We start from the raw sequence: 14,472 nt of genomic DNA on the forward strand, positions 1-14,472 counted from the left end.
GTCCTTTTGGAAATATATGCAGAGAGATGAACAAAAAGTTCTCTGGGATGGATGTGAAAACAATACAGGGAGGGATGGGGTGAGGAGATGGGTGGGAGATCCAATGAAAACATCATTCATCTTTTAGAATATCCATTGTAAGTGTTAAAAGCTTACACAGAAAGATAAGGGGATTCTTCACCATAAATATAAGCATGGCAAAATGGTGAAAGATTTACTAAGCACTACTTTGTATATATAAATTCATGGCTCTATTTGTTTAAAGATTTATCATTTATTATGTATACAGTGTTCTGTCTGCATGTATGCATGCAGACCAGAAGAGGGCACCATATCTCATTATAGATGGTTATGAGCCACTACGTAGCGGCTGGGAATTGAACTCAGGACCTCTGGAAGAACACCTGAGCCATCTCTCCAGCCCCTCATGGCTCTATTTGTTAAGAACAAACATATGATTGTTAATACAACTTTGTTCAATTTACAGTTTAGAAAAGGTGGGCTATTGTTCGTGTCTCTGGTACTGGGGATGAACTCAGGGCCTTCTACATGTTAGGAACGTGTTCTGTTACTGAGCTACCCCAACCCTCTGGGTCAAGTTTATATCAAGGCTTCTCCACCTTAGTACTATTAATATTTTGGGTTAGAAAATTCTTTGAGGAGCTGCCCTGGGCACATAAATATGTTGAACAATATCCTTGGCCTCCACCCGAAAGCCAGTAGCATCCTTCAAGTTGCAGTGACAAAAATGACTCCAGACATTACTAAATGTCCTGTGAGAACAAATTATTGCAGATGGGTACCTCTGACTAACAGCAATATCTCAAGGTACTGGTTTACAGAGGAGCTGTGCCTCCTTTAGAGAGTGCTGTAGAATGCTGTGGCCACTTCTCTGTCAGATGACTTACTGAAGTGAGGACACATGCTGTGAAGTACAGAACTGAGTCATGTGTGACGTGTGAGAAAAGTGAACTGAGATTCTGAGTTGAATTCACATAGAAACACATATTACTTTGTGTATATTTCGATTTAGGCAGAATTTCCCACAAATGCAATAGTATTTTGGTTTGTCCAAAACTTTCATAGGCGTTCATCACTACTCTGCAAAATCACTTTGGGCATAGCAATGTCCCTAATGGTATTTTTGTAGACAACAGTGTGCCTCGCAGCCGTCTGAAAGTTACAGGTCATCGACCTGGTGAAAACGGGCCCACATAAGGACATGACAAGATACCACACTGACTCAGTACATATCATTCTATTATAAATTAAATTAGCTATGTTTTACAAAAAGGGGTCATATGTTATTTCCATACTATGCCTGTGCAGAGGTTTTATTACTGGTAAACTCATTTTAGGGTAATGGAGAAAACATCTTAAGATGTCTATTGTTGCCGGATATAATGGCACATGACCATGATCCTAGAATTAGGGAGGTGAAGGCAGAAGGATCAGAAATTCAAGGTCATTCTTGGTGAACAACATGGTGAGTTCAAGGCCAGCCTGGGTCATATGAGACCTTGTATCAGAAAAACAAAGAAAAAGTCTGTTGTTAAACAGGAGCCCAGTTTGATGCATTTCAGCATCACGAACCTCAAGTGTCTGGGAAGCACCACTTCCTTATGAAGTCATAGGTCACCACTGACATTATGCCATTTTCTCTTGCCACCAAAACACGGTGTGCACTTATGTTGTACCTAGTAACTCAACAGTTATCTGAAGAGTTTCCTTCCTATGTAGATTCTCTGATGTCAAATAGCATAGAATTGCCCAGTGAAGGTTCTTCCACCCCAATAACACGCACAGGGGTTTTCTCCTGCATAATTTCATGAAGGTCAAACAAGGCCAGTGCCCTGCTTGCTTGTTCTGCCTTTGTCTGGACCACAGGGATCTCTCTTGAATTTGAGTGTGGATTCCGAATAAGCTTTGAGCCCCGCCCACAGGGCTGTTCTCGTCTTCGGCTACGTCCATGTGGTTCTTCCTCTCTGTTGTGGGTTATCTGATGTCGGATGAGGTGAGAACTCTGAAGGAAACATTTCCCACACTGACTACATTTAAAGGGCCTGTCACTCCGTTGAGTTCTTTCTTCTTGACTCAAAGGAGGGTCACAGCTGAGGGTTTCTGTCCACTCGTGCTTTGTTAAAACCGGTGTCTGCTCAAAGATCAGCCTCTGTCGGCACTCATAGGGTTTCTCACCAGCATGCTTCCGCTGATGCTGGGCCAGGGAGGAGCTGTGCCTGAAGCCCTTTCCGCAGTGATTACACTCATACGGCCTCTCCTCAGTGTGAGTTCGCAGGTGCAAGAAGAGACAAGTGGTCCGAGAGAAGGATTTCCCACACACACTGCAGGTGTACGGCTTCTCTCCAGTGTGCGTTCTCTTGTGTCGCCCTAGGGATGAATTCTGATTGAAGGCCCTGCCACAGTCCTGACACTCATAAGGTTTCTCTCCAGTGTGAATTCTCCTATGGACTGTAAGATGTGTACTGTGACAAAAAGATTTCCCACACTCGTCACACTTATAGGGCTTATCTCCAGTGTGGATGCGCTCATGTTGAACAAGGGAGGAGTTCTGGCTGAAGGCTTTCCCACATTCTTTGCACATATAAGGTCTCTCTCCTGTATGAATCCTCTTGTGCACTGTGAGGTGTGCATTATGGTTAAATGACTTTCCACAATCAGTGCATTTATAGGGTTTATCTTGAACCTGACTTTTTGTGAGTTCTGTAATGGGCACAGTCTGATCAAAGGTTTTCTGGCAGCCACTGTCATCAAAGGGCTGTGTTGCCAGGGAGTCTGTATGCTGACTAACTAAACTTGTGTTATGTTTTGAGTTTTTAACTTGTGAGCCATTAGTACAGCCAAGTTCTTTTCTAGAATCATCTGATGATAGATCTGTGTTTAAGCTAAGAACAGAGGTTTCCTCAAGTCCAAGACTTTCACAGCTTTGACTTTGAATTGATATTTCCTTGAGGCCTTCCAATTGCCCTAAGTTACTCTGGTCCTTCTTGGTCCTCTGGCAATCACTTTTCCGATCTATCTCTGTCACGGGATAACAAGAAATAGCCACTTTGAACCCATCCCTTTCTTTAATGGGGGATAGTTCCTTCTCATGAAGGCCCTGCTCCTTGAGTGATGTGTGGGCTTCAGGTCCAAGTATCCAGCCTGAAAGAACAAAGAGCTCTGAGTAGTTAAGGGAAAAACAGAAGAGGGGCAGGTTCCTAATACCCTGGAACTTTGTCTTAACAACCTGCTCTGATAAGTCCTGAGTCTCCTCTTGACACGATCCCTGCCTCACCATAGTTTCGCCCTGGGGGCAGGCACTGCAAATGAATTAAAAATGTACCAGTTTCTTGCAGAATTTTATTACAGCCCATCACAAACCTAGTGCCCAAAAGCAACACTGCTTACCGTCTTACAATATGAAGTGCTAAAATCTATATCAGCAGAGCTGTTTTTTCCTAGAAGCTCCACAGAAGGACATAGTAGTAGTATAGCATCTTCAAATCTCTCAATAACCGCTGCTTCTGTTGCCACATATCTTTTCTTGCTGTGACCTTTTTGTTTTTTATAATTACTCTTTTGAGGGGCTGGAGAGATGGCTCAGTGGTTAAGAGCACTGACTGCTCTTCCAGAGGTCCTGAGTTCAATTCCCAGCAACCACGTGGTGGCTCACAACCAACTGTAATGAGGTCTGGTGCCCTCTTCTGGCCAGCAGGCATACACACAGACAGAATATTGTATACATAATAAAAAAAAATATTTAAAAAAAATAAATAATTACTCTTTTGATTACATTGGGCCCACCTGATAGACAAGTGATTTTAGGGATTAGGAATTAGACTTAATTGAAGACCATACTTCATTTGGTTGCTCACCTTTAACATTAAATATGTGTGTGTGTGTGTGTGTATGTGTATACATACACAAACATACATGTCCTGAGTATATGTGTGTGTAAGATGTCCATGCAGGAGCTCACCGAAGTCAGAGAGGGCAATGGATCCCTGGAACCTGAGTTATAGGTTGTTGTGAGCTAACTTGGGTGTTGGGAACAGAGCCCAGGTCCTCTGCAAGAGCAGTATAAAGGTTCTCAGTTGCTGAGACATCTTTCTAGCCCATCCTTAACATTCTTGAGGCCTCTCATTTGCTTAAGACACACATGAACATGTTCATTCGTTCAATATCCATCTTATCACACTAGTGTTCAGTCAGGGCCTGGGACCTATGGATGCTAAATGTTCAAAACATCTGTCTCAGTGATATTGGAGGGATTCAAGGGAAAACCAAGAGTCTGGTCATGGGAGAAGAGCTGGAGAAACTGAGGCTTGCTGGGTACCAATCCCTTTACCGCCTTTGCACAGACACAGGGGTTTTAGTAAAATGCAAGTGATTCCACACAAAATTTTATATTTGAAGGCAATATGCTGAATATGTTGTATAGTTTATGGAAATGTTCTCATTTAAAACAGCACATGTGCACTAGGTATACAAAGAAAATCAGACACAGAAAAACAAACAGCAGCAACATAACAACTTACATACATTTATGTCCGCAGCAGTACCATTTTTTTTTTGTTCCGAGGCAGGGTTTCTCTGTAGTTTTGAAGCCTGCCTTAGAACTAGCTCTTGTAGACCAGGTTAGCCTCAAACTCACAGAGATTCGCCTGCCCCTGCCTCCTGAGTGCTGGGATTAAAGGTGTGTGCACCACCGCCTGGCTCAGCAGCACTGCTCTTAATAGCCCCAAAATGGAAACAACTCCATGAACTGATGAATGAAAAATTGAAACATGAGTGTAGGGAATATAGCTCAGTGGTAGAGTACTTGCTTAGCATGGTGAGGCTCTAGGTTCAATTCCCAGAACTACAACAAACAAACTAACAAATAATGGTCCACCTATTAAATGGACTATTTAGTCATAAAAAGGAATGACATGTGAATATACACAACAACATGTGGAACTTTGAAAACATTACACTGAGGAAAGGAAGCCAGCCACAAGTGTCACGGACCAAGAGTCCACTGACTAAGAAAGGCCCTAAACAAGCAAGTCCATAGACAACCCAAATGAATGGTTGTCAGGATCAGGGAAGATGGTGGCGGTTGCTAGTAGGGACAGCTGAGGCCTGAATGTTTGTGCTCTCCTAAGAAGTGTGTGTATTTATGTCCTAATCCCTCCGTTGATGGTATTTAGAAGTGGGGCTTTCGGGGGAGTATTAGGTCTTGAAGGCAGAGCCCTCATGATAGATTAATGTCCTCTTAAAATGGGACACTGGAGTCCCCCACTTCTGAGGAAAAGGCAGCTTTTTATAGATGAGAAAGGGGCCTCCATCAAGAACCAAATCAACTGTCAGCCTCCAGAACTGTAAGAAATAAATGCCTGTTGTTTAGACCACCTGGACAATGATGACATGTTCTGGAAGTGGAAACTGGTGGTGCACCATCTGTGAACACACGCTGATCCCACGGGATTATACTGGTGGTGCACCATCTGTGAACACACGCTGACCCCACGGGATTATACTGGTGGTGCACCATCTGTGAACACACGCTGACCCCACGGGATTATACTGGTGGTGCACCATCTGTGAACACACGCTGACCCCACGGGATTATACTGGTGGTGCACCATCTGTGAACACACGCTGATCCCACGGGATTATACTGGTGGTGCACCATCTGTGAACACACGCTGACCCCACGGGATTATACTGGTGGTGCACCATCTGTGAACACACGCTGACCCCACGGGATTATACTGGTGGTGCACCATCTGTGAACACACTCTGACCCCACTGGATTACACAGGAGGTTTTTTGTTTTGCTGAACTGGGTGTCATAACCAGGGCTTCATACATACAACCTCCCCTGCTCCCAAGCATGGTTTCTATGTGATAACAGCCCTGGCTGTCCTGGAACTAGCTCTGTAGACCAGGCTGGCCTCAAACTCAGAGATCCACCTGCCTCCGCCTCCAGAGTGCTGGGATTAAAGGCATGTGCCACCACCGCCTGGCTCCAACTGAACTTTTATCTAATTTTAAATGGGAAAGTTTTATGGTATATGAGTCTTAATAAAGTTGTTAGCAAAACCCTTTCCTCCACCCTGGCTACCCTTCTGCGCACCATGCCAATCACTTCTGATCATAGACTGTGATCTCCTCCCCTGCCTCCCATTCTCACTGACGTCACCTCTTCCCTCAATCTGTTCACTGCTGGTTTCCTTACCATTCCTTTCAACATATCCCATGCTCCTTTGCTTATGCTGCCTTCTCTGCCTTTCAGGCATCTCCAGACAGCTGCCGGCTTCAGTGTTATCTTCTAAAAGAGGCATTCTTATGTGTCCTGGGGGCACTGTCTACCCTATGCTTCTCTGGCACATTTTTGTTTGTTTAAACCATCACCTCCTGATATTGTTTTTCATTCCTCAGACCCCTAGATGACTGAGGCCATTTTATTTTTTTTGATGCTACACTCTTAGCATCAAAGGCATTATGTGAGTGAGTCCTCAGGAATCTTTGCTGAACAGGCTTCTGAGCTGATACTATTGATACAGCCTCAGACAAACTCTGGTCCAGACCAATGTTGCCAGTGGGAAGGAGGTTGAAGAAGACCCAGTGTCAGAGACCTTAGGCCACTGCCGAGGGCTGAGCTGCTGTAACTAGGTCAGGTCAACAACAGCTGAAAGCATCAATGCTGAATTCACCTGGGGTCCCCACAGATCCAGCTACCCCACACCTCAAACAAGCGATCCTGCTGTTTAGGAAGTCACAGTGTCTCCAGTGAGAAACGGTGGGAAGAAGAAGGGTTGAGGCGATAGTTCACCAGGTGAGGTCAAGTAACTATAGGAGGGAAACAGTAAGAAACAAAGCAAGTTGCAATAGGAAGTGGTGGGATCACCTCCACGGTTACCTAGCCCACCGAATCACATGGATGCACTGGGAAGGGGTCATGGATGAGCCTTCTTTTCCTTTAAAACAAAAGGGAAATTGCTCTCTTGTTGAAGACAGTGTGTGGTAAGCTGAATGTGGCCCCTCGAGGACAGCCACACCCCAGTCCTTGGACCCTGTGAATGTGTGATGCTACACGGCAAAGAGGATATTGTAATAAAATTAAGATATTTATTTCTGTGTTTGTATATGAATGTATGGCACATTTGTGCAGGGGTCTGAGGTCAGAAGAAGGCATCAGATCCCCTGGAGGTAGAGTTACAGGTTGCTATACTATTGAATTCTAACATCACATCTATACCCTCATACAGGTATATACAGGTTACATGGACGCAAATTCAGTTTTTTTTTTGTTCGTTTTTGTTTTTGCTTTTTTTTTGTTCTTAACTGGTGAGCCATCTCTTCAGGTCCAAATTAAGAATCTTAAAAGTGTGCGATTATCTTTATATTCTAAATGTCACTAAAAGGCTCTACATAGGAAAGGCAGGTGAGCCAGAGGTGACCATGTGACGACAGAGACAGAGCTGAGTATGTGCTCTGAAGAAGGCCTCATGAGTCACGGCATCCAGACAGCTCTAGACACTAGGAGAGACAAGAACTAGAACTCCTCCGCAACTGCCAGGAGTCAGGCTTGATGAGCCCCCTTGGACTCCTACTTCTACAGGTTTGAGAAAAGACATGAATGAATTTGTGGGCTCTCTTTTGGAGGGGGACGACAGGGTTTTACAAATGCAGCTGGGGCTTCCTGCAGAGTTCTTGGGATTACAGGAATTACCTATCATAACCAGCCAAATCTTTTTTCCCATCCACTTTGCCACAGTACTTTGCTACAGTAGCTGTAGAACACCTATACGAAGTATCAATGCAAAGTAGTTTCCGCTTTAACAGGAAGCCTTTGGTTCAGATATTAAGTTCTTCAAACTCTCTGTAACAATTCTGATGCCACACCTGCCGTGTGAGCCAAACAGGCAAGGTTCAGTTATTTCAGAACCTAGCTTCTGTGGCAGCCTAAGCCCATCAGTGAAAAGCATGTGTACGGATGAGCAGGTTTGCTCCTGACAAATAAGCAGGAAGCAGCATTGGCCACAACCAATAAAAGAGGGAGAAGTGGGTCTTGCCGCAGACTCAACCAACTGAGAGTGAGGGTCAGAGCCCATCACAGAGGTAAAGTGTTTCTCTGCAGCCTGGGAAGGCACCAGAAGCATTTGAGTGGGTGTACCTGCAGGCTGCAGCCAAGCCATACTCATTTCAGCTGTCAGCATACCAGTGTACCGGTCCCATCTACTTATAAAGCTTAGACCTTCCCTACCCTTCTCCCCACTAAACAGGGCAGGACAAGCACAAGGAATCCAGTCCTGACTGAAGAGTTTTGAGACAAGAGGACAGAAACCTGGTGCTGCTGTCCCCACCACTTCCTTCTGCTGGAGCCACACTGTAACCCCGAGCAACACAGAACCATCAGTCCCAGCAAACCTCTAAGATGCCAAGGCAGCATGAGCACCAGCTAAGTCAGAGGTCCGGCTTTTTAAAAATCATACTTTCCTTTTCTTCTGAGCTTCTCTTAACATGGCTTTAAGGATTTTTGTTCTATTTTTGAGGCAGCATGTCTATCTGTCTGCCTATGTATGTATGTGTATGTATCCATCCATCCATCCATCCATCCATCCATCCATCCATCCATCCATCCATCCCTAGCTTGCCTGGATCTCATTACATACCAGGATAGCCTTGAACTCACAGAGATCCATTTGTTTCTGCCTCCAGAGTGCTGGGGTGAAAGGCATCACCATGCCAGGCCAAGTTTTTAATACCTCCATAGAATCTTTTCTGATAAGAGACTAGTAGAAGGGTGTGAGGAACAGGTTTATAGAATATAATACGAAAGAACTGAATGGAACACTGGGACGAAAGCAAGGAGGAGAATGCTGGGAAGGCTGATGAGAAAGAGGTGGCCTAAAAAGGAAGATGGAGCAGAAACACAGGCAGGGTCTCACTGCTGGAGAGGAAGAATGGCTTTGGTGAGCGCAGGAAGGTGAGGCCATGAGGCACCCTCCAGAAATGCATGACAACTGGCCAAGCTGACAGACTTAGAGACGTCTCCTCACAGGCTGCCCTTGGGAGTATCAGGGAACTTAGATTTGGAGAGGGTTCCCACCACCCTAATCGGTAAGAAAAGTTCACTGCTCTACTGTTGGGGCTTATTTCAAGCACCAGAATCATGGTATGTACGAGGCAGAGGGTGCCCGCAGGAGAAAGCCTGTCTTCCTCTTTGGAGACAATGGTCCTCACCATAACTCATTGCTGGGGGAACTGAGCACATTCTGTCTGACTCCACAGACTGAAGAGCTGGAAGCTCATGCCTGGGTCCTTCCAGTGACTCTCAACCCCTTGGCACAACCCCTTGGCACAACCCCTTGGCAGGGGTATTGAATGATCCTTTCACAGGGGTCGCCCATGACCATTGGAAGTATCAGATATTTACATTATGATTGATAACAGTAGCCAATTACAGTTATGAAGTAGGAATGAAAATAACTTTATGGTTGGGCATCACAACATGAGGCGTTAAAGGGTCACAGCATTAGGGAGATTGAGAACCACTGCTCTAGACTTTGCCTCCTGAAGCCTTTTCCCTTCATGGGTTTTGCTCTGTATCTTTGGCTATTATCAGTAAACGCTGTGAGTAAGAAAGGGAGGCTTCCAAGGGCCCTGAAACATCATTCTTTCCAGAAGTGTTATCTCCAGTGGCCTCCTGGAAGCTCCTCAGTGGGGGTACCCACTTGGTGGGGTTCTTACCTGGATGGCAGGCCCGGGTGCCTCCTCTCTCTGCGACCCAGAGTTCAGCACCTTGCTCTAGCTGGGAGATAACTGCAGGCTTGGGAAGATCAGGACCTGGAAAGAGGAAAAGACCCAGGAGGTCAGAGGCTGCTCTGGGGCAAACAAGCCTAGACTAGAGCTTTGGTTCTTGCCCATCAGGACATGTGGGCATCATCTAAGCACACGAGGGGTTTGCCTGGTGACAGAGAGGGCAGCTTCCTCTCAACAAATGTATCCTTTAGCAAATGAGGACTCCAGGTTAAGTTAGAGTCCCATACCAGAGGCCCACAAACGTAACTCAGTCTAAGAACTGGGCCTTACCCACAGAGAGAAGGTGCCCAAAGGTCTCCAGCATCACATCACGATACAGGGTCCTCTGGTAAGGGTCCAGCTGCCCCCACTCCTCTTGGGTGAAGTCCACAGCCACATCTCGGAAAGTCACCGGCTCCTGAAACATCACGTGTATTCTCGATTAATCGGACCATCTACCTCTGCGGAAGAGGAAGGATGGGAGAAAACAGGCAGGCATGGGTCCTGAAAAGATGTACACTCTGTGTGATGTCCCTCGGGCCTCACAGAGAGCCTACAGGCCATTATAGGTAGGTATGGCTTACCATGGCAACACATGAGAGCTCTCGGCGGGCTCAATAGAGACAGCCACAGCTGACCAGACAGACCAATGACATGCAGGTTTATGACCTAAAGAAATGGTTACTAGGTTTTTTGTTTCTTGAGTATGTTTGTGAGTGTTCGAGTGCACGCACGCGTGTCTGTGGAGGTCAGAGGATAACTTTGGGTGGTCAGGTCTTTGTCCTCCACATAGTCTTTTACTGATGACCAGGCCACGTCAGCATTATCTGTTACCTGATCATCAGTTTCTACCTCCACCCACTTTTTTTTTTTCCCGAGACAGGGTTTCTCTGTGTTGCCCTGGCTGTCCCGCAACTCACTCTGTAGACCAGGCTGGCCTCGAACGCACAAAGACCCGCCTGCCCCTGCGTCCCGAGTGCATGCATTAAAGATGTGTGCCACCATGGCCAGGCTTGCTCCACTGTTTTAGCTCAGTCCTCGGTCTCCTAACCCATGTCCAAGTGGTTCTTTCCAGCCCTATGCCAGTTCTTCTCAACACTTTCCCTCCCCTTTCCATTTGCATGTGTGTGTGGGCACACACGAGGGAGAGTATGCCTGAATGTGTGCACGCCTGGAGGCCCCATGTTGATGTGAGAATCATCATTTTCTCTACCACCTTATTCACTGAGCAGGTCTCTCAATCAAATCCAGAGTTCACTGATATTGTTAGTCTCAACAGCCGTCTTACTTTGGCGATCCCCTTTGAGATCCTCTTTTGAGACTGGAATTATTATAGGTGGGTCACGTGTCCATCCAGTGTTTATATGGTGGCTGGGGATCTGAGCTACAGTCCTCACACTTATGCAGTAAGCACTTTGACCACTGGGCCATCTCCCCAGGCCCCCTTAACATAAAAAAAAATATTTTTTCCTCCTGAGACAGGATTTTAAGTATCCTAGGTTTGCCTCAGACAGGTTATATAGCCAAAGATGACCCTGAACTCTGATTCTCCTGTTTGACCTGCCAAGTGCTGGGATTGCAGGTATGTACAACCCAGTTTTTTGTTTTCTTTTGGTTTTTAAAGTGGCACCAGGGCTTCACTCGCTAGGCAAGCACTCTTCCCTCCAGCTACAGCCCAAGCCCTGAACACCTGAATGACTCCTGGTCACCTTCCAATAGTGGATGGCTGCTCCCCCAAGGACATCCAGGTCTCCTGAAACTGATGAGAATCAGGACAGTAACAAGTACTTTGCAGATGTGATAAAGACACCAAGACAGTAGCTGTTCTGTGCCATCCACGTGGGCCCAGATGTACTCACACGGTTAGGAGATTGGTGTGAGATTGGAGAAGTCAGAAGGCAGTGTGATCACTTAAGCAAGGTGCTACATTGCTGCTTTGAAGCTAGACAAAAGGCCGTAAGGCAAGGAGTGCCTGGCTGTAGCTCTTATAGCTGGAAAAGCTAATCAACTGATATCTGCCCCTAGAAACTTGGGAGAAGTGTGGTTCTGCTCGGTGGTGCTCATTTCTGACTTCTATCTCTAGACTGTACCTTTTTTTAAAAAATTATTTTATTTTGAGACAGGGTCAAGCTTGGCTTTAGTTTATCATCTTCCTGCCTCAGCCTCTGATGTGGTGCTGGGATTATAAGCATGTGCCACCATGCTTGGCTTACAATATACATTGTCTTTAGCCAAAGTGTGCAGGGACTTTTAACGGCCACAAGAAACTAACGTCCTGGTCCTTGTTCCTGTGGAGGCTAGCCTCTAACATAGCCTCTCAATGATATCCCGACTTGCATGCAGCCATGTTGACTTGTAGAACAGATAGGATACTGTGGAAATGACAGTGTGAAGTTCAAGCTGAGGTTCTAACACAACTTCTACCTTAACCAGCTCCCGGGTCACCGTTCCACAGGAGCCCACACATTGCGCTGCGTGACCTCAGTGATTCCATGGTGAGGCCTACATGGAGAAACACTGAGTCCCCCTGCCAACGGCCATGTGAATGAGTCATCTTGAAGGCGGGTCTTCTGGGCCCGGTCAAGTCTCAAGGAGTAATTGTTAGGCTGTCATGGTGACTGTCACTTTAAGAGCCTAGGGCAGATCCATGAGTTCCTACCTATCAGAAACAGTGAAGCAGTATTTACTTCAGATCACTACATTTTGTGTGTGCTGTCTGTTACACGGCACTTCTTCTAGTGTCTTTCATATTGCTTATTCCCTGACAATCTGACAGCTAATGACTGTCACCTGAGGCTTGACTGGGGCTGGGAACCCACCTTCAGCATGGCTCATTCCTATGGCTGTTGACAAGTATCAGTTCTCAGTTCTCCACAATGGTCACATTTCATGGAAAACTAAGATAACACAAATCTGATAATCTGCAATCTAAGGCTATCAATAAACCCATTTTGCACACCAAGTGTAAAATAATGCAAATCTTCCCTAAGCACCAAAAATCCCCCACCCCCCAAATACATACTTTCGAAGTTGCAGAACTTACATATGAATTGATTTTGGCTTTTGCTAAGCGGACTGTGGAGAACAGAATAAGCAGCCAGTTGGTCTACAAAGTGCTTGAACTTTGATGACCAGAAGTTAGACAAACTGGCAAACACTGACAGCCCTGCCTGCCGCAGTTCTCCCATAGCCCCGCCAAGGCTTCTTGGTAGTTACTCCTGTTTTACTAACTTGGTGCCTGTGCCCCACAATGTTGTGCCTTACTTACAAAATAAGGGCTTCACAGTGTGGAGATTTCCGTCTGATGATTCTACGTTTTAGGACATGTCCTAAGGACAGTACCCGCAATGTGGGTGCTAGCCAGTCACCTGTCATCACCGACAAACATCTCTCTGGATGTATGGGAAGGTGTTGGCCCGAGAGGGGGTAAACCCCCGAGTGGGGTCTCTCCTGTGACCATCCTCCTCTTCCCACCCCGTAGCAGGGAGACAGGAGGTTGGAGCATGGGTACTGGACAAGGGGGTAGGAGTTGGGGTGGGGGCTGGGTTCAGACCTGGGCTTGGCGGCTGAGCTACCGCGTTCGCTTCCCCCTGTGGAAAAAGGGCCGCAGGTTACAGGCCAGTCTTTGGGGAAAGCGGGGCGGAATCCACTTCGTTATTGTTACCTTAAGTTGTGTTGCTTGCGGCCGCGAGGCCATCGCCATTGTTGCCGCTTGATCCTGCGGGTCCATCCCGAGCGAACAGGTCAGCAACAGACGTCCAAGGCGATTCCTAATCTAAAGTGCACGCCCGATGTAGAGACCACCCGACCAGCCCTCCCGCTGGACAATGGCGGCAGTGCTAGGGACCCCGACACTACAACTCCCAGAAGGCCACGCACTGAGACGCAGCACTGGACCAATGAGAGCTACCGCCAGCCCAACGTTGACCAATGGGGAAGTCCTGTCCTCTGAAACCACCCACAGCTGTTGACTAAGGAGCAGGTCCCGGTAACTGCGGAGCCCAATTTCCATCCCTTACCTACGGGGCGGGCATCACTCGGCCCCGGTTACCCTGAAAATTGTCCTCCTACCCTGATGATTGCGTTTAGAGCCCATATACATCTGAGCAGTGACGGGAACGTGTGACAGCAAGGTACTGCTGTCAGAGAGTTGGTCAATCTGACCTGCTGTAGGAATTAAATGCACAAGAGACCCCGGGATTTCTTCTTTTTATTCTGTGTACTCCGTTTACACTGACATTTACCTGAAACAAAACTACATGAACATTTTAGAGTTTTCTTAATGTAATAGACGTCGAAGGACTAATGACTGGAAAGGGGAAAACGAGACTTCCCAGATTCATTTTCAGGTAAGATGAATATCAATTGAAAGTGTAATTGTTACAGCTCGGATGGAAAGATATCCTGGCAGTCAGGAGCCAAGGAATACCAGAGAGTCAGGCCATACAACAAACTTCACACAGATTTATTGGGAGGGGAAAAAACCCAGGAGGATGGCTGCCTCTGCTTAGGCAGGAAACAGCAGAGAACTGAGCAGATGCCAGGGTTTACATAGTTGTTTTTTGATTGGTGGCCCGAGGGTGGAACTTTTCAGGGTGATGCTTTCCAGGGTGGAAACTGCTGGGATTTCAAGTCCAGAGCTTGGGCTTTTACTCTGTTGGGCAGAGGACTGGGTCCAGC

The 14,472-nt window shown here is 46.5% G+C and overlaps 1 protein-coding gene across 2 annotated transcripts; it reads right to left on the reverse strand.

Moving 5' to 3' along the window:
- Positions 1-254: 254 nt before the first annotated feature.
- Znf8 (zinc finger protein 8) lies at positions 255-13,653 on the reverse strand. 2 transcript variants are annotated; one of them, XM_075991814.1, is made up of 5 exons: positions 13,457-13,640; positions 13,346-13,382; positions 10,084-10,210; positions 9,742-9,837; positions 255-3,162 (listed from the first exon to the last, which is right to left on the reverse strand). In XM_075991814.1, the coding sequence occupies exons 3-5, from the start codon at positions 10,115-10,117 to the stop codon at positions 1,733-1,735; spliced, it is 1,560 nt and encodes a 519-aa protein (XP_075847929.1). In that variant the 5' UTR covers positions 10,118-10,210; positions 13,346-13,382; positions 13,457-13,640; the 3' UTR covers positions 255-1,732. The 2 variants fall into 2 exon arrangements, with proteins under 2 accessions (XP_075847929.1, XP_075847920.1); XM_075991805.1 differs by lacking the exon at positions 13,346-13,382 and having other exon boundaries at positions 13,457-13,653.
- Positions 13,654-14,472: the final 819 nt, after the last annotated feature.

This window comes from Microtus pennsylvanicus, chromosome 1, assembly GCF_037038515.1.
Source record: "Microtus pennsylvanicus isolate mMicPen1 chromosome 1, mMicPen1.hap1, whole genome shotgun sequence".
Lineage (NCBI taxonomy): Eukaryota > Metazoa > Chordata > Mammalia > Rodentia > Cricetidae > Microtus > Microtus pennsylvanicus.